This window comes from Oncorhynchus tshawytscha, linkage group LG12 (genome assembly GCF_018296145.1).
Source record: "Oncorhynchus tshawytscha isolate Ot180627B linkage group LG12, Otsh_v2.0, whole genome shotgun sequence".
Taxonomy (NCBI): domain Eukaryota; kingdom Metazoa; phylum Chordata; class Actinopteri; order Salmoniformes; family Salmonidae; genus Oncorhynchus; species Oncorhynchus tshawytscha.
Genome location: NC_056440.1, coordinates 39,824,441 through 39,842,171, shown reverse-complemented (window position 1 = coordinate 39,842,171; position 17,731 = coordinate 39,824,441). Strand labels below are relative to the sequence as shown.

Below are 17,731 nucleotides of genomic sequence, written 5' to 3'. Positions count from 1 at the left end.
TAAGTAATATCTATAAAGTAGCACACCGTACAATTCTTTACATAAATGAGAGTTATGGTGTTTCTTTGTGTATATTATGCTTCCTTGTGTTTGCCCTTAGGCTATCCTGCCTTTTCTATGGGTTTCTGAGTGTGTACGGGTCTCTAAACAGCTGCTGGGTATTTGTAAAGTAGCACAGACCGTGCAAGCAGAGTTAAAAGCTCTCAGGAGAGTGAGACGGGGTGTACTATGTGAGAGAAGAATGGGGTGGGTAGAGGGGGAAAGAGAGTGGATACTGCACCCGTGTTGCCTCACACCCTTCTCCGACATGATCAGAGCTTTTGAAGATGAAACAAGGGATCAGTGTGTGTGTGTGTGTGTGTGGTGTTGCGCCAGACTTTGATCTCAGCCCTGGGTGTGTTTAGAAATCTGTTTACGCCTCATTAAATATGCATTACCTGCCTCATTACAGCTGTATCCCCACCACAGCCAATGGAGCCAGCTCCCCTCTGTCTCACACAAGGTGTGTGTGAGAATCTGTGATTTCTAACCAGTATTTTTCACTCTTTAGTGGACATGAGAATGACTGATAGTCAGTGATTATTACATGTTTGATATGTTTTTGTCATCTGTTTTGTACATTTTCCCCCCCCTCCCCTTCAGACTTGAAGATGTTGCATCCCAGTCTTGGAACCAGCGAGCCAGCGAGGGGGTTCCTCACCAGTGGACAGCGAGCCAGGACCAATCCAACGACAGTTCCACCCAGTATGGATACGGACACACTGACCACCACACTGAACAGACTGAAGACCATGCCTCCTACCAAACCCGTGACTATGCTGAAGAGGCGAGAGATGATCTCCTCAGCCAACACTATGAGGCTAAAGGACATACTACTAATTCCTACTACTACCATACTGAAGGCAATGGCCAAGGCCGGTCTGATGACTGTAGCCATTATGATAGTGAAGGCCAGGCCCAGTGGGAGGCTGAAAGTCAAGACCACTCCAGAACTCCTGAAGAGCCATATGACCTCACGGGCAACGCTAAGTATCTTCTTGAAGACCATACCCGTTATGAGACTGAAGAGCAGACCCATTTTGTTCCTGATGACTATTCCCACGTTCTACTCTCCAGGTAAGTTATTTACTTGCCTCCTCCTAGATCTGTTTGTTCCATCTTGGTTGGCATGAAAATGACCATAGGAGTACAAACATATCTAGGACCAGGTTCTTACAATTCCAAAATTTGAACAGATCTGAGTTCAAATATTATGTTGTCTTTTGAGAATCTCTCAAGTATTCAGTATCTAATTCATCATTTTATTGACTAAGATTATTGACTAGATTATAATAGACTGGAGACATTGAGCTGCCGTATTGTGTATTACCACAGGAGTGCAGTACAGGTCCATACTGAACCTATAGGACAACAGTGTGATAGTGTGTGGTTGGAGTCTTGAGTCAAGGTGTATGTTTGGGACTGTGTTGGCAGTGATGGGGTAAAAAAAAATGTATTTGCACACATTTACATATCGGGATATAATTTTTTACGATATATCGCATTGTTTTGAAAATATACCAATATTATTTTTACGCTAGTTGGCTGTACCTGCACCAAAACTCCAGTATTTTTTCCATAGCTTGTTCTCCATTTTCTTTTTAAAAAGGGAGCCAATTTGTTTTCAGTACTTTTATTTCCATGACTGATTAAAACTGTTTTTTTCATGCTATCTTGTCCCTTTGCAGCAGACATATGGTGAGCAATATGTTTGGAACATTGAATCGCAATAAAATCAAGGTATCAAATTGCAATACATATAGAATCGTGAGAATCGCAGTATCGTATCGGCACCTAAGTATCGCGAGGACCCTGGCAATTCCCCCTACTGTGTTTACATGTATGTGTTTTTGAGACTGTGTCAGCGCCCCAAATTGACATGTTGGTGTTTTATTGGTTTTCCATGATGCAGGATCAGTAATAGATCAGTTTAATCTATTTGATTCCCATTGCATAATGTGTGTGTGTGTGTGTTGTGAGTGATAGAAGCAGCTCACTGTTTAGTGTAGCCCAGGGCATCATATTTGAATATCCAGACTGGTTATTCCAGAATTATTACTCAAAAATTATTACTTACTCATAACCTCACAACTTTTTTAACAAATCAAAAACGGAAAAATTGGGCGTGCAAAATTATTCAGCCCCCTTAAGTTAATACTTTGTAGCGCCACCTTTTGCTGCGATTACAGCTGTAAGTCGCTTGGGGTATGTCTCTATCAGTTTTGCACATCGAGAGACTGAAATTTTTTCACATTCCTCCTTGCAAAACAGCTCGAGCTCAGTGAGGTTGGATGGAGAGCATTTGTGAATAGCAGTTTTCAGTTCTTTCCACAGATTCTCGATTGGATTCAGGTCTGGACTTTGACTTGGCCATTCTAACACCTGGATATGTTTATTTTTGAACCATTCCATTGTAGATTTTGCTTTATGTTTTGGATCATTGTCTTGTTGGAAGACAAATCTCCGTCCCAAACTCAGGTCTTTTGCAGACTCCATCAGGTTTTCTTCCAGAATGGTCCTGTATTTGGCTTCATCCATCTTCCCATCAATTTTAACCATCTTCCCTGTCCCTGCTGAAGAAAAGCAGGCCCAAACCATGATGCTGCCACCACCATGTTTGACAGTGGAGATGGTGTGTTCAGGGTGATGAGCTGTGTTGCTTTTACGCCAAACATAACGTTTTGCATTGTTGCCAAAAAGTTCAATTTTGGTTTCGTCTGACCAGAGCACCTTCTTCCACATGTTTGGTGTGTCTCCCAGGTGGCTTGTGGCAAACTTTAAACAACACTTTTTATGGATATCTTTAAGAAATGGCTTTCTTCTTGCCACTCTTCCATAAAGGCCAGATTTGTGCAATATACGACTGATTGTTGTCCTATGGACAGAGTCTCCCACCTCAGCTGTAGATCTCTGCAGTTCATCCAGAGTGATCATGGGCCTCTTGGCTGCATCTCTGATCAGTCTTCTCCTTGTATGAGCTGAAAGTTTAGAGGGACGGCCAGGTCTTGGTAGATTTGCAGTGGTCTGATACTCCTTCCATTTCAATATTATCGCTTGCACAGTGCTCCTTGGGATGTTTAAAGCTTGGGAAATCTTTTTGTATCCAAATCCGGCTTTAAACTTCTTCACAACAGTATCTCGGACCTGCCTGGTGTGTTCCTTGTTCTTCATGATGCTCTCTGCGCTTTTAACGGACCTCTGAGACTATCACAGTGCAGGTGCATTTATACGGAGACTTGATTACACACAGGTGGATTGTATTTATCATCATTAGTCATTTAGGTCAACATTGGATCATTCAGAGATCCTCACTGAACTTCTGGAGAGAGTTTGCTGCACTGAAAGTAAAGGGGCTGAATAATTTTGCACGCCCAATTTTTCAGTTTTTGATTTGTTAAAAAAGTTTTAAATATCCAATAAATGTCGTTCCACTTCATGATTGTGTCCCACTTGTTGTTGATTCTTCACAAAAAAATACAGTTTTATATCTTTATGTTTGAAGCCTGAAATGTGGCAAAAGGTCGCAAAGTTCAAGGGGGCCGAATACTTTCGCAAGGCACTGTATATTGCTTTTTATATTCTAGTATAGAATGTGGCTTAATCTGTGTCCAGGAAACCAGCCCTATGTGTGTTTATTCAGATCCGTTTGTCTTGATCCACACATGCTTTTAATTGAATTATATTGCATAAGGACCTCCAAGCATTTCTATTTCCTTAAAACATTTTGGGGGGGTTATTTGCATCTCAAGGTTTCACTGTGGAACCAGCTTGCCAAAGTATTCAACTGCATGTGTGTGTACTTCACTCAAACTCTCTCTCTCTCTCTCTCTCTCTCACTCACTCACTCACAAATTCCTCTGTGGGATGGGCCACTTATTAGGAAGTCCTGAACTCTGTTGCTTGGCAACTGTCCCATTAATGTGGATGCGCTCCCAAGCAATGGAGTTGGCTCCATTCCAATCTATGCTCCAGAATGGGCTACATGTCATTTCATACTACAGAGTATTTATTATGTCTACACACTTTGCATCTACACATGCAAATTCCAATATGCTATGTGTAAAATGTAGCCTACATTCTATGTTCAGATGTACACTCCCTTGAATAGGCAGTGTTTCCAATGGAGAGCAGTTTCAGTGAGAGAAAATTTAGGTTGCTCTTTTATGAAGTGTTTACTCTGTTTTTTTGGTGTGTGTGTGTCTGTGTGTCTTTTTTCTCTGCCCCAGTTGCATTCCCACTGGGCACAGATGTAAATTTAATGTGTATTCAACGTTGATTCAACCGGTGTGTGCCCAGTGGGTTGTGGATGTTTGTCTTGCCTTGTCACCCCTCTTTGTAATTGTAATGACTCCTCCCCTCTTTGGTTACCGGGGGATAAATATGACCCCTCCCCCTATTTGTGTGTGAGTTGAATAATTGTGATTGAGTTCTGTTTGCTGTACTATTTATGAGAAAGGGGGGAAACTAACTTCTAAATACATCCAATGTATTTTTGACAATTAAGTTTTCGTAGTGACAATCTTGTTTTTTAACTGGGTTTTTTTGGAGGCCGACATGGAGTCTAATTTTAGAACGAGTAGTGGACAAATGTAACTAAACATAGCTTAATATATTTTATACTTAATTTGTGTTGATTTTGACATGCTCTACACTCTGCGATAGCTGATCAGCTCTCATTAAGATTCAGAGGGAGGTCACATGACTCCAATATGGCGAATGAGGGACCGAGCCTCTTATGCTGAATGAGAAAGAAAATAATCAGAACAGCCAGAAAGAGAAGCAAAGTGTGAAAGATTTTATTTTTTTAAACAACAAGAGTTGGGGAAGAGAGAGAAAAGTGTGTGGCATCCCAGTTGACAGGAGAGCAGCACCGAGATCACCTGGTTGTCTGGGAAGAGGTGAGTTTGTAGAGCATCTATGTTGGAGAGAATGGCACCAACAACAACAACTCTCTTTAGATTAGAAGCAATTGGTTAGTTGTTAGTATATTTTCGTCCCATTGTTGGGAAAGCTGGGTGTGTTGGAAAGTGTGTGCATGCGTGAGTGAGTGTGAGTCTTTGTCTAACTCCCCATTGTTAATGGGAGTTATGCTAATCAGGGTCTGGGGGTGCGGCTTGGAGGCAAATAAAAATAGGTTGTATTGTCCCTGGTCCACATGCATTTAGTGATGCTTCGTGGTCAAGTATTCACAAACAAATTATTAGAAGTGTATGTTCATCTATTGAATTGTGTCAAACTCATTTTCTTGAATGTTTTTTTTTATTTAATTCCTCAATTGAGAAGAGACCATGGTTGTTTTAGTCATGACTGGATGCTTGTGTGTGTTTGGGGTAGGCCTGCTTCAGACGATCCTGGGATGATGGCCTCAAATAAAGACCACACAGATGGGTTGGAAAACAGACCAGGTGATGCACACGCACGCACACACTTTTTCGACACACACAAGAAAAAAAAGTGCATCTGTGCAGAGTCATGGTTGTCATTGATCTGTGGGTCGAAATACTTTCTCTTGACCAATGGAGCGAGTGGGACATGGGTTATCTATGCTACAACCAACGCCACTAGTATCCTGCTACCAATTTGTGGTATATAGATTTACACTCAAATAAGAGGTTGTATCTCATCTCCTAGTCATTGTAGTGTATCACTGTCTCTAAAGATATTGCTATCTCTTCTCTCCACTAATGCTATTTATTTTAATGATGTCAATTGGGCTTGTATCACCGTTTACTCATCATGAATTCAAGAACTTATGAGGAAATATTAATTTGCATACAGAGAGTCATATCCCTAACACATTGTGAACATTTTCCTTAGATGCCCCTTCCTCTCTGGAGCTGAATGGTGCCAGTATCCCACCCAGGAAGAAGCTGGTGGCCCCGCCCATGAACGTGTCTCTGGACCGCAGCGAGGGATCCCTCCTCTCTGACGACGCCTTGGATACGGGCGACGATCTGGACATCAACGTGGACGAGCTGGACACACCTGACGAGGCCGACTCCCTGGAGTTCAACGGAATAGGTGAGACACACACACACATGCATATACACACACGCACGAGTTCATTGTACACACACATGATACAGACAGAGAGACTTAAACAACCACGGGTTCTACTCAAAGGAGGAATCAAAACGTGTTCAAGAAAATGTGTTGAGACACAATTCAATATGTGAAAAGACACTTTCAGTCATTTGTTTGTAAATAAAAACAAACAATAGAGAAAGACTCACATACACTCACCCATACATGTCAAGCAAGGTGTGTTTGCATTTTGTTTTTATGAAGACTCTTCTAGCTGTATTCTTATGCTTCATCATGATGTGTGCGAGTTAGGCCATTAGCTATAGAATGATTTCACCAACAGGTGACCCCCAGGGGTCCAATCAGGAAGCAGACAGGGAGCCTAGCGAGGCTATCCCAGAATACAGTGCAGAGGAGGAGCGACAGGACGCCAAACTGTGGAGGACAGTCGTCATAGGGGAGCAGGAGCACCGCATCGACATGAAGTGTATTGAGTCTTACCAAAGAGTCATCTCTCATGGAGGTACACACACACACACACACACACACACTCACTCCAAGTCGTATTGAAGTCAGTCAATTGAGGAAATAAACAGAAATGCCATTGAAAATTGCATCCATGGCCTCCCGAGTGGCGCAGTGGTCTAAGGCTGTGCCACTAGAGATCCTGGGTTCGGGTCCAGGCTCTGTCACAGTCGGCCGCGACCGGGAGACCCACAATTGGCCAAGCGTCGTCCGGGTTAGGGGAGGGTTTGGTCGGCAGGGATGTCCTTGTCCCATCGTGCACTAGCGACTCCTGTGGCGGGTCGGGTGCAGTGCACGCTGGCACTGTAGCCAGGTGTACAGTGTTTCCTCCGACACATTGGTGCAGCTGGCTTCCGGGTTAAATGGGCATTGTGTCAAGAAGCAGTGCGGCTTGGTTGGGTTGTGATTCGGAGGACGCACGGCAATCGACCTTCACCTCTCCCGAGTCCGTACGGGAGTTGCAGCGATGAGACAAGACTGTAACTACCAATTGGATACCACAAAACTGGGGAGTGAAAGGGGTTAAAAAAAAAGTTTTAAAATGGCATCCATTTTCAATGATTTCCCAATTTCCCAAAGCTTTTTTGAATGTTTGCATTTTTTATTCAAATCACTTCCTGAATTGAGTGACTTCAATTTGAATTGACCCCAACCCTGACACACAGACACACCTTTGCATTGAATCTCCTGTGATTATTCAGTAGACACCTCCTCTTGATGAGCCCCCCCTGTCTCCTCAGGTTACTATGGTGACCTGAATGCCATCATCGTGTTTGCAGCGTGCTTCCTACCGGACAGTAACTGTGATGATTATCATTACGTCATGGAGAACCTCTTCCTGTAAGTGCTATTGATTGTGATCAAGTCAGTAGATCCATAAGCATAGCATGTATCACGCATGTATTGTATCATCATGTATCAAAACCCACTCAACAGTATTGTGCTTGTGTGTGTTCAGGTATGTGATCAGCACTCTGGAGCTCATGGTTGCTGAAGACTACATGATTGTGTATCTGAATGGAGCCACACCCCGCAGAAGGATGCCTGGAATAGGTTGGATGAAGAAGTGCTACCATATGATTGACAGGAGGTAACAAGTCACACACACACACACACACTATCCTTCTTGGGACCAAAATCCTATTTTACCTAATCCTAACCTTAAAGAAGTTGACCTAAAATCCAGAAACTCCCAAGTAATTCCATACATTGAAACTACTGCTGCGTTAGCCCTCTCCCACTTCCTGTCCCTGTAGTGCTGTTCTGAAACAGCTGCAAAAACGGGTCACGTGACTTGTGACGTTGCTGGATGCAGACCTCACGATGCTCCGTTGCCAGTGAATTCATGATTCAGAAATCTGGGAAGTTTGGACAAATTCATTGTTTTATTGAACATTTACGGCCGAAAGAGCTATTTTTGGTGAAAGTACTATCAGTTTGGAGTTAGGAAATGTGTACTTTTCCACCTAAAACATTTGCGATTATTTGATATAATTATTTTATGTAGCCAACTGCCACAGCAGTGGAGATGGGTAACAACTGTGCGTGTGTTTTATTCGGAGGAGAAGTGAAGACAGCATTACACATTAGTTATACAAAGTAAGCAACAACTTACAAATACTGTATGTCTGACGATGAAATACTTGCGATGAAGAAAACTACTGGGGTGTCGATGTCGTCGAACTGTATTTATTTGAGAATTCAAGAAGAAGAATTTTGACAAATTAAGCTTCAGATGGTCGCCGCCATCTAGCCACCAAAGCCGCAGCAGTTGTTTCATTGTATGGAATCATTAAGGAGTTTCTGGATTTTGGGTAAATCCCCGAAACCGATCCCGAATCCAGAATTCTAACCCTAAACCTAACACCGAAAAATAGCCTTTTTTCCTTGTGGGGACTGGCAAAATGTATCCATGTTTTACTATCCTTGTGAGGACTTCTGGTCCCCAAAAGGATAGTAAAACCAAAAATACACACACACACACACACATATGCATACAGTACATACAGACTCATGCTTCAATTCTCACTAACTCTTGTTTTCTTTTGTTTTCCTGTCTCATGTCAGGCTCAGGAAGAATCTGAAATCCTTTATCATTGTCCATCCGTCTTGGTTTATCCGAACAGTGTTGGGAATCATCAGACCCTTCATAAGGTGGAGATACCCATGCTTTCTCACACATTTATTTGTCTTTTATTTAACCAGGGAGTCATACTAAGACCAATGTCTCTTTTACAGAAGAGCCCTGAATGTATGGAAATTTAGCAAAATACAAAACATTGAATATGAAATGCAAACAGATACAAAACACATTCATCAGTTATAAGGTCCTCAATTAGGAATCTGAATTGCCCTAGAGGCACAGACATCTAATTTAAGAGCATTTTGAAGATTGTTCCACAAATACAGTGCAAAAAAACTAAAAGCTGATTTACATAACTCTGTAGAGACCGAAGGATTTTCCAGAGTTAACCATCCCTGAGACCGGGTGTGGTAACTTATACAGTGGGGAGAACAAGTATTTGATGCACTGCCGATTTTGCAGGTTTTCCTACTTACAAAGCATGTAGAGGTCTGTAATTTTTATCATAATTGTAATTTTTATCAAAATCCAGAAAATCACATTGTATGATTTGTAAGTAATTAATTTGCATTTTATTGCATGACATAAGTATTTGATCACCTAAGGATCTCTCTGTACTTTGCTCCGTTCATCTTTCCCTCGATCCTGACTAGTCTCCCAGTCCCTGCCGCTGAAAAACATCCCCACAGCATGATGCTGCCACCACCATGCTTCACTGTAGGGATGGTGCCAGGTTTTCTCCAGACGTTATGCATATGGCATTCAGGCCAAAGAGTTCTATCTTGGTTTCATCAGACCAGAGAATCTTGTTTCTCATAGTCAGAGAGTCCTTTAGGTGCCTTCTGGCAAACTCCAAGCAGGCTGTCATGTGCCTTTTACTGAGGAGTGGCTTATATTAGATGGCTTATATTAGAGGTGGAAAGCAGACGTTTTACGTGTCACCAAACTATTGTGATTTCTTTGTTTGTTTATTTGCGTTGTTTGTAACTTGCTTTTTTAAAACTTATTTTGTACATAATGTTGCCTCTACTGTCTCTTATGACCAAAAATAACTTCTAGACATTAGGACTGCGATTACTCACCACAGACTGGCAGTATCCTTTTTTCCTTTAACGAGTCTGACAAGCCCGACGCGAACGATATACTACTTTCTCGGGAACAGGCCCAGATCCATGCAATTTGCGTGAAGAGGAGGCGGAGAAAAAGGGGCCAAAGGGTGGGTTTCCTTCTGAGAATTCGTAGGCGATCAAATACACCCCCTCTTCCCTCCATTCTACTAGCAAACGTGTAATCATTGGAGAATAAAATCAATGAGCTATGCGGAAGGTTAAACTACCAGCAGGACATTAAAAACAGTAACATCTTATGCTTCAAGGAGTTGTGGCTGAATGACGACACTATCAACGTACAGCTGGCTGGTTACACGCTATACCGGCAGGATAGGACAGAGGCTCCTGGTAAGACAAGGGGGCAGCGGACTATGTATTTTTGTAAATAACAGCTGGTGCACGATATCTAAGGAAGTCTCAAGCTATTGCTCGCCTGAGGTAGAGTATCTCATGATAAGCTGTAGACCACACTACCTAGAGTTTTCATCTGTATTTTTTGTAGCTGTTTACATACCACCGCAGTCAGAGGCTGGCACTAAGACAGCATTGAATGCTGTATTCCGCCATAAGCAAACAAGAAAACACTCACCCAGGGGTGGCGCTCCTAGTAGCCGGGGACTTTAATGCAGGGAAACTTATATCTGTTTTACCAAATTTCTATCAGGATGTTAAATGTGCAACCAGAGGGAAAAAACTTTGGACCAACTATACTCCACACACAGAAACACATACAAAGCTCTCCCTCGCCAACCATTTGGCAAATCTGACCATAATTCTATCCTCCTGATTCCTGTTTACAAGCAAAAATTAAAGCAGGAAGCACCAGTGACTAGATCAATAAAAAAGTGGTCAAATGAAGCAGATGCTAAGCTACAGGACTGTTTTGCTAGCACAGACTGGAATATGTTCCGGAATTCCTCTGATGGCATTGAGGAGTACACCACATCAGTCATTGGCTTCATCAATAAGTGCATTGTTGACGTCGTCCACACAGTGACTGTATGTACATACCCCAACCAGAAGCCATGGATTACAGGCAGCATTCGCACTGAGCTAAAGGCTAGAGCTGCCGCTTTCAAGGAGCGAGACTCTAACCTGGAAGCTTATAAAAAATCCCGTTATGCCCTGTGATGAATCATCAAACAGGCAAAGCGTCAATACAGGACTAAGATCGAATCATACTACACCGGCTCTGACGCTTGTCAGATGTGGCCGGGCTTGCAAACCATTACAGACTACAAAGGGAAGCACAGCTGAGAGCTGCCTAGTGATACAAGCCTACCAGACAGGCTAAACTGCTTCTATGCTCGCTTAGAGTCTAATAGCACTGAAACATGCATGAGAGCACCAGCTGTTCCGGACGACTGTGTGATCACGCTCTCCGCAGCCGATGTGAGTAAGATCTTTAATTAAACAGGTCAACATTCACAAGGCCGCAGGGACATACGGATTACCAGGACAGGTACTGCGAGCATGCACTGACCAACTGGCAAGTGTCTTCACTGACATTTTCAACCTCTCCCTGTCCGAGTCTGTAATACCAACATGTTTTAAGCAGATCACCATAGTGCCTGTGCCCAAGAACACTAAAGTAACCTGCCTAAATGACTACTGACCCGTAGCATTCACATCTGTAACCATGAAGTGCTTTGAAAGGCTGGTCATGGCTCATATCAACACCATTATCCCAGAAACCCTAGACCAGCTCCAATTTGCATACCACCCCAACAGATCCACAGATGATGCAATCTCTATTGCACTCCACTCTGCCCTTTCCCACCTGGACAAAAGTAACACCTATGTGAGAATGCTATTCATTGTCTACAGCTCAGCGTTAAACACCATAGTGCCCGCAATGCTCATCAATAAGCTAAGGACTCTGGGACTAAACACCTCCTTCTGCAACTGGATCCTGGACTTCCTGACGGGCTGCACCTAGGTGGTAAGGGTAGGTAACAACACATTTGCCACGCTGATCCTCAACACAGGGGCCCCTCAGGGGTGCATGGTCAGTCCCGACCTGTACTCCCTTTTCACAGGCATGACTCCAACACCATCATTAAATTTGTCGATGACACAACAGTGGTAGGCCTGATCACCGACAACGACGTGACAGCCTATAGGGAGGAGGTCAGAGACCTGGCCGTGTGGTGCCAGGACAACAACCTCTCCCTCAATGTGATCAAGACAAAGGAGATGATTGTGGACTACATGAAAAAGAGTACCGAGCACGCCCACATTCTCATTGACGGGGCTGCAGTGGAGCAAGTTGAGAGCTTCAAGTTCCTTGGTGTCAACATCACCAACAAACTAACATGGTCCAAGCACACCTAGACAGTCGTGAAGAGAGCATGACAAAACCTATTCCCCCTCAGGAAACTGAAAATATTTGGCATTGGCCCTCAGATCCTCAAAAGGTTCTACAGCTGCACCATCGAGAGCATCCTGACTGGTTGCATCACTGCTTGGTATGGGAACTGCTCGGCCTCCGACCGCAAGGCACTGCAGAGGGTAGTGCGAACAGCCCAGTATAACACTGGGGCCAAGCTTCCTGCCATCCAGGACCTCTATACCAGGTGGTGTCAGAGGAAGCCCCTAAAAATTGTCAAAGACTCCACTCCAGCTACCATAGTCATAGACTGTTCTCTCTGCTACCGCACTGCAAGCGGTACCGGAGAGCCAAGTCTAGGTCCAAGCGGCTTCTAAACAGCTTCTACCCCCAAGCCATGAGACTCCTGAACATCTAATCAAATGGCTACCCAGACTATTTTCATTTCCCCCCCTCCCCCTTTTTACACCGCTGCTACTCTCTGTTGTTGTCATCTATGCATAGTCACTTCAATAATTCTACCTACATGTACATACTACCTCAACTAACTGGTGCCCCCTCCCCCCGCACATTGACTCTGTACCGGTTCCCCCCTGCATGTAGTCTTTCTATTGTTGTTTTACTGCTAGTCTTTAATTACTTGTTACTTTTATCTCTTATTCTTGTCTGTATTTTTTGAAACTGCATTGTTGGTGGGGGGTTCATAAGTAAGCATTTCACTGTAAGGTATTGTTGTAAGGTACCTGTTGTATTTGGCGCATGTAACTAATAAGATTTGATTTGTCTGGCCACTTTTCCATAAAGCCCTGATTGGTGGAGTGCTGCAGAGATGTTTGTCCTTATGGAAGGTTCTCCCATCTCCACAGAGGAACTCTGGAGCTCTGTCAGAGTGACCATTGGGTTCTTGGTCATCTCCCTGACCAAGGCACTTCTGCCAACGATTGCTTAGTTTGGCCGGGCGGCCAGCTCTAGGAAGAGTCTTGGTGGTTCCAAACTTCTTCCATTTAATAATGATTTAGGCCACTGTGTTCTTGGGGACCTTCAATGCTGCAGAAATGTTTTGGTACCCTTCCCCAGATCTCCAATCAAGTTGTAGAAACCTCTCAAGGGTGGTCATTTGGAAACAGGATGCACCTGAGCTCAATTTCAAGTCTAAGGGTCTGAATTCTTGTAAATAAAGTATTTCTGTTTTTTGTCTAAAAAACTGTTTTCGCTTTGTCATTATGTGTAGATTGACGAGAAGAAAAAAACATTTAATCAATTTTAGAATAAGGCTGTAATGTAACAACATGTGGAAGTCAAGGGGTCTGAATACTTTCCGAATGCACTGTATAACAAGTAATAATGCATTTAATCAACCTGTCAGCTTTAAGTTAAGTGTTCTATCATGCCTTTGTTTTTGCCCCACCCCCATTCTCTGCCACCTCTCCACCTTTCTCACAACTTCTCTCTCTGTCTCTCTCTGCAGTTCTAAGTTCAGCAGTAAGATAAAGTATGTGAACAGCCTGGCGGAGCTACGACAGCTAATTCCAATGGAGTATGTGCACATCCCTGAGAGCATTATCAAGTGAGTGAGTGTGAAGATATTGTGAGCATGAAGATAAAGTAACAACTCACACACACACACATGGAACGAGAGTGGAATGGAGTTCCACCACTTTAGTTTTGGAAACGGTATGATCAGACGACTAGATTTCTGTAAAAAGTATCTTACAAAGTAGCCAATTTGGGGGTTAAACTTTACAGCACTTGACACATTGCATGTGCATAAGATCACACTGACATTCTGTAATATAACATTTTAAAAAGTGACAATGTTTAGATCCACACAGGTACAAAACATTGTCGCTGTTAAAAGGTGGTATGAGGAGCATAATAGTGTGGTGTGGGCCTTTTTGGGGGGAACCATAAAATGACTGTAAAATGTTGCACTACTGGCTGTTATTGAGGGGGATAGACTGAGGGGACATTCATTCCAGATCATGGATAGCCAACTCCGGCCCATGCCAGGGGACAGATGCTGATTTGAAAGGAAAATAACTAAATCCAGCATGACATCATCTTCCAATTTGCTTATCCCTGTTTTAGATAAACTTGCCATGTTGTCATTGTAACTAAGAATTTGTCCTTAAAGGAATATTTCAGTATTTTGTCAATGAAGCACATTATCTAATTTCCCAGAGTCATATGGACTGGTGGATACCATTTTTATACTTCTTTGCCCAGTTTGAAGGAAGTTGCTAACAAGTATATACCATAGACCTCCAGTCATTGTGCTAACACTAGTTAGCACTGGCTCACAAAGCTACCTCTAACTTCCTTCATGCTGGAAGCAGAGACATAAAAATGGTATCCATCAGTTCATCTGACTCTGAGGAAGTAGATAAATCCCCGAAGCATCCCTTTATACTCAAATGGTTAAATAAAGCTTCATTAAAAATAGTCAGACCGATGGAAGGAAATGATTGGCTGAGAGCAACAAGAATGCATGTGTAGACTACAAAGGCCTTTGGATGATTTCTCATTGACGTGTAGAGAGTCAAAGGAGACCTGCTGTATCCTCTGTAACCTGGACACTGTGTCATTGGAGACATGTGAAAGACAATAGAGCTGAGACAAAATAACCCTGTGGATGTTCCTGTGCTGAGTTGAGGGAAACCGAGCCATAGTGATTGGTTGGGAGGAAGGATGAATCCTCTGTTGTGTCCACTCACTAACTGTACCCCCCCCCTGCCTTTCTCTACTCCCGTCTAAGGTACGAAGAGGAGAAGGGTATAAAGACATTTGCATGTATGAGGTAAACTCAAAAGGTCTGCCTGTGTTGGTTGAGTTCCCTTACCCCCCGTGTATTTTCAGACTGGCCCTACCTCCTGGCACTAACACCCCTCCCCCCTACGCCCAGGCTGATTTAATCCGATGACCTCACCCACGGTCTGTGTGATATGTAAGAATGTGTCCTGTCCTGTGATTGGTTGTTTCGGATCTCTGCATGAGGTATTTTTTTTCTCCATTTGATGATCAACTTGTTTGACCTCTTCGGGACTCCTTAACCCATAATCCACCCCAACTGACCGTAGACCCCTGCCTACAGTTCGGTGCGTTGAAAAGTTAGGTCGCAGCACAGTGTTGTCGCAAAGCGTGGGTAACTGCACCGGTGGTGTTTTCTAAGTGTGGAAACATGTTATGTTTTAATATCCCAATGTGAATTCAATAAATACTCAACAATGTTTTAAGATGAATTAATTTAATGCAACTTTTATCAAACTTACTCGACAAACATGCAATTGTACTTCCTGCCACAAGGAACTCGCCTTCATCCCGGCACAGGTGCCAAAAAACTTTTCAGCGGGCACAACTGTATCTTTTTAGCATTCTCTGTTCCCTTCCTAACCCTCTTAACCCCTTATAGCCCAGGATGAGCTGAACTAGCTGCATGCGTACTGACAGTGCGCTTTACCCCTTGGTGTGTTTCTCATCCTTTACTAACCCTTAACCCTTAACCTTTGACACTGATCAAGACAGGACGAAGAATTTCTGTTGTATGTATCATACATTAACAGTAAATGTATTTAGGTCTAGGCCTTTTTCCATCTAAGGTTAGAGCACTAATATAGTATCCCCTCAGCCAGCTCACGAGACTTGAGCCCTAATGTCAATGTTATCTAACACTAAAGGCTCAACTGGAACAAGGAACAAGCTACAAACTAAATCATTTGCATGTGAGGAATTCCTTGAAGGCATAGTCTCTGACTCTCTCACACGGATCCCCTTGAAGCTCCCTCTTATAACCAATGACGACATATCCCTCTTGACATTTCTAAATCTTTCTTCATAGAGTAACATTCTCACACTTTCACAAAACACTATGCCCATACTATAGTCATTTATCAGACACTCTTATCCAGAGCGACTTACAGGAGCAATTAGGGTTAAGTGCCTTGCTCAAGGGCCCATCGGCAGATGTTTAACCTTAGTCGGCTCGGGTAACCTCTCGGTAACCTCTTGGTTACTGGCACACTACAGTTAACCGCTAGGCTACCTGCCGCATAGTCTAATGAAAATACTCTTTCTTCCCCCCCCCCCTCTCTCTTTCTCACAGAGTGGATAAGAGAGTGAATTCCAGTGTTTGATTGTTCCTTGGTGCCTGCTATCCGTTTGGCCCTTGACATATGACCCTGCGGTTTAGAGTAGACCACATTGTCCTGCCTTCACACACCTGTGGTGAAGAGAAGGGGCTATTCTACCATGTATGATTCCTTATTAGTCTGTCCCCACAAGAAAGAGGCACAGAAGCAAGAACCCAGAAGGTCCCCAAGTTATGATTTCTTCGCAGGCAGTGTTCAAAACAACATATAACGCATAAACTGTAACTTTTGGCAGCGAGTAAGCATGAGTATTTAAAAGGGGAACTGACATATATTTTGGGAAGTAATGGGGATTGAGACTTTTTGAAAGAAATTGGATTTCATTTAAAGAAACATGCTTTCGAAATGTAATAAATTGTTTAAAACCTGTCAATCTGTCAATCACTAAGTTATTTCTGATGACATACAGTTGGGGGCAAAAAAAACATTTTATTTTTCAAAATGATTTTGCTGCAGCAACGATACAACGTTAATTTGACAAACTCTCCCAGGGTGACGCCAAGCAGCAAGTTTATTAACTATCATCTGTCAATGAAATATATTTAAGAAAACTATCAATACCAACACCCTATTTACAAATCACATTGTGGTTTTACTTTCCTTGTTAAATAAACGACCAGAATATGAAGGTAAGACAGGAAATCACCAGGAAATGTAAAAGTTTGATAGAACCTCCTGGGGTTATTTATCCAAAAGAAAACATATCTAGGATGACATTAAGAAGGATAAGACAGAGATGGCGCCATAAAAGTTTTGATTTGGTTCCCAATGCAGATGTACTTCCTGATGACTTGAGATTCATGACATCACTGTCGTATCCTTCTTTATCTCATTCTAACTTTGTATCACATTTCAGAGGATACAAATGATTTTCTTTTGTGTATTTCTGCCAGTCTAAGATACTCCTCCAGACAGCTGATAGCAATGGGGTCCGTGTCTGTCTTTGTCCTGCTCTGTTCCTTGAATTTTGCCAACAACAACCTGCCGCAACCTCTTCCAGCAGACCTTCTTACATCTAGCCATGGACTCTGACTGCATGATGTTTCCCCTAGCCAGTGCCTGCAGGCTGCGCACAATCTCCTGGTTGGTCTTGATGGGGAAGTCCTGGCCACAGAGCTTGATTAAATACTTCCAGTGCGGGCTATCCCTGTACAGATCACCAGTACAATGGATGTCAGCGTGGACTCAACTCCAGTTTGGGTACACCACACTTTAACGGATGGCTGGCCAAAGAAACGGTGTCAAAGCAGGACGTGATAGCTATGACAGAAGCAAGAGCGGACGCTTTGGCCTTCTTGTCCACGTGGACGCAGTACATGTTTTGGGGGGCGAGCAGTCTCTCGAAGTTCACCTTGTGGTGGACGACCAGCGAGAAGTCCAAAGGGAAGTGCTCCTCCTCAAGATTTACGGGGATCTCCAGGTACCCCTGATCATGTCCAGGTACAGTGGTGTTTGTCCGGGAACTGCGTGCTGTTGA

At 43.2% G+C, this 17,731-nt stretch overlaps 1 protein-coding gene across 5 annotated transcripts in view; it reads left to right on the top strand.

The window, feature by feature from the left end:
* LOC112263264 (protein prune homolog 2) overlaps positions 1–16,623 on the top strand; it is a 53,342-nt gene extending 36,719 nt beyond the window's left edge. For 2 of the 5 annotated variants that reach the window (XM_042330636.1, XM_024439342.2), the window contains exons 9-19: positions 452–502; positions 643–1,116; positions 5,374–5,444; positions 5,857–6,060; positions 6,407–6,586; positions 7,329–7,428; positions 7,547–7,678; positions 8,656–8,742; positions 13,578–13,676; positions 14,865–14,906; positions 16,209–16,623. In XM_042330636.1, coding sequence (XP_042186570.1) covers positions 452–502; positions 643–1,116; positions 5,374–5,444; positions 5,857–6,060; positions 6,407–6,586; positions 7,329–7,428; positions 7,547–7,678; positions 8,656–8,742; positions 13,578–13,676; positions 14,865–14,906; positions 16,209–16,239 — 1,471 coding nt within the window. In that variant the 3' untranslated portion in view covers positions 16,240–16,623. Of the gene's footprint in view, positions 1–451; positions 503–642; positions 1,117–4,529; positions 4,938–5,373; positions 5,445–5,856; positions 6,061–6,406; positions 6,587–7,328; positions 7,429–7,546; positions 7,679–8,655; positions 8,743–13,577; positions 13,677–14,864; positions 14,907–16,208 lie in introns of those variants that run through there. The other 3 variants (XM_024439343.2, XM_024439344.2, XM_042330637.1) reach the window with 3 other exon arrangements.
* The last annotated feature ends 1,108 nt before the right edge of the window (positions 16,624–17,731 follow it).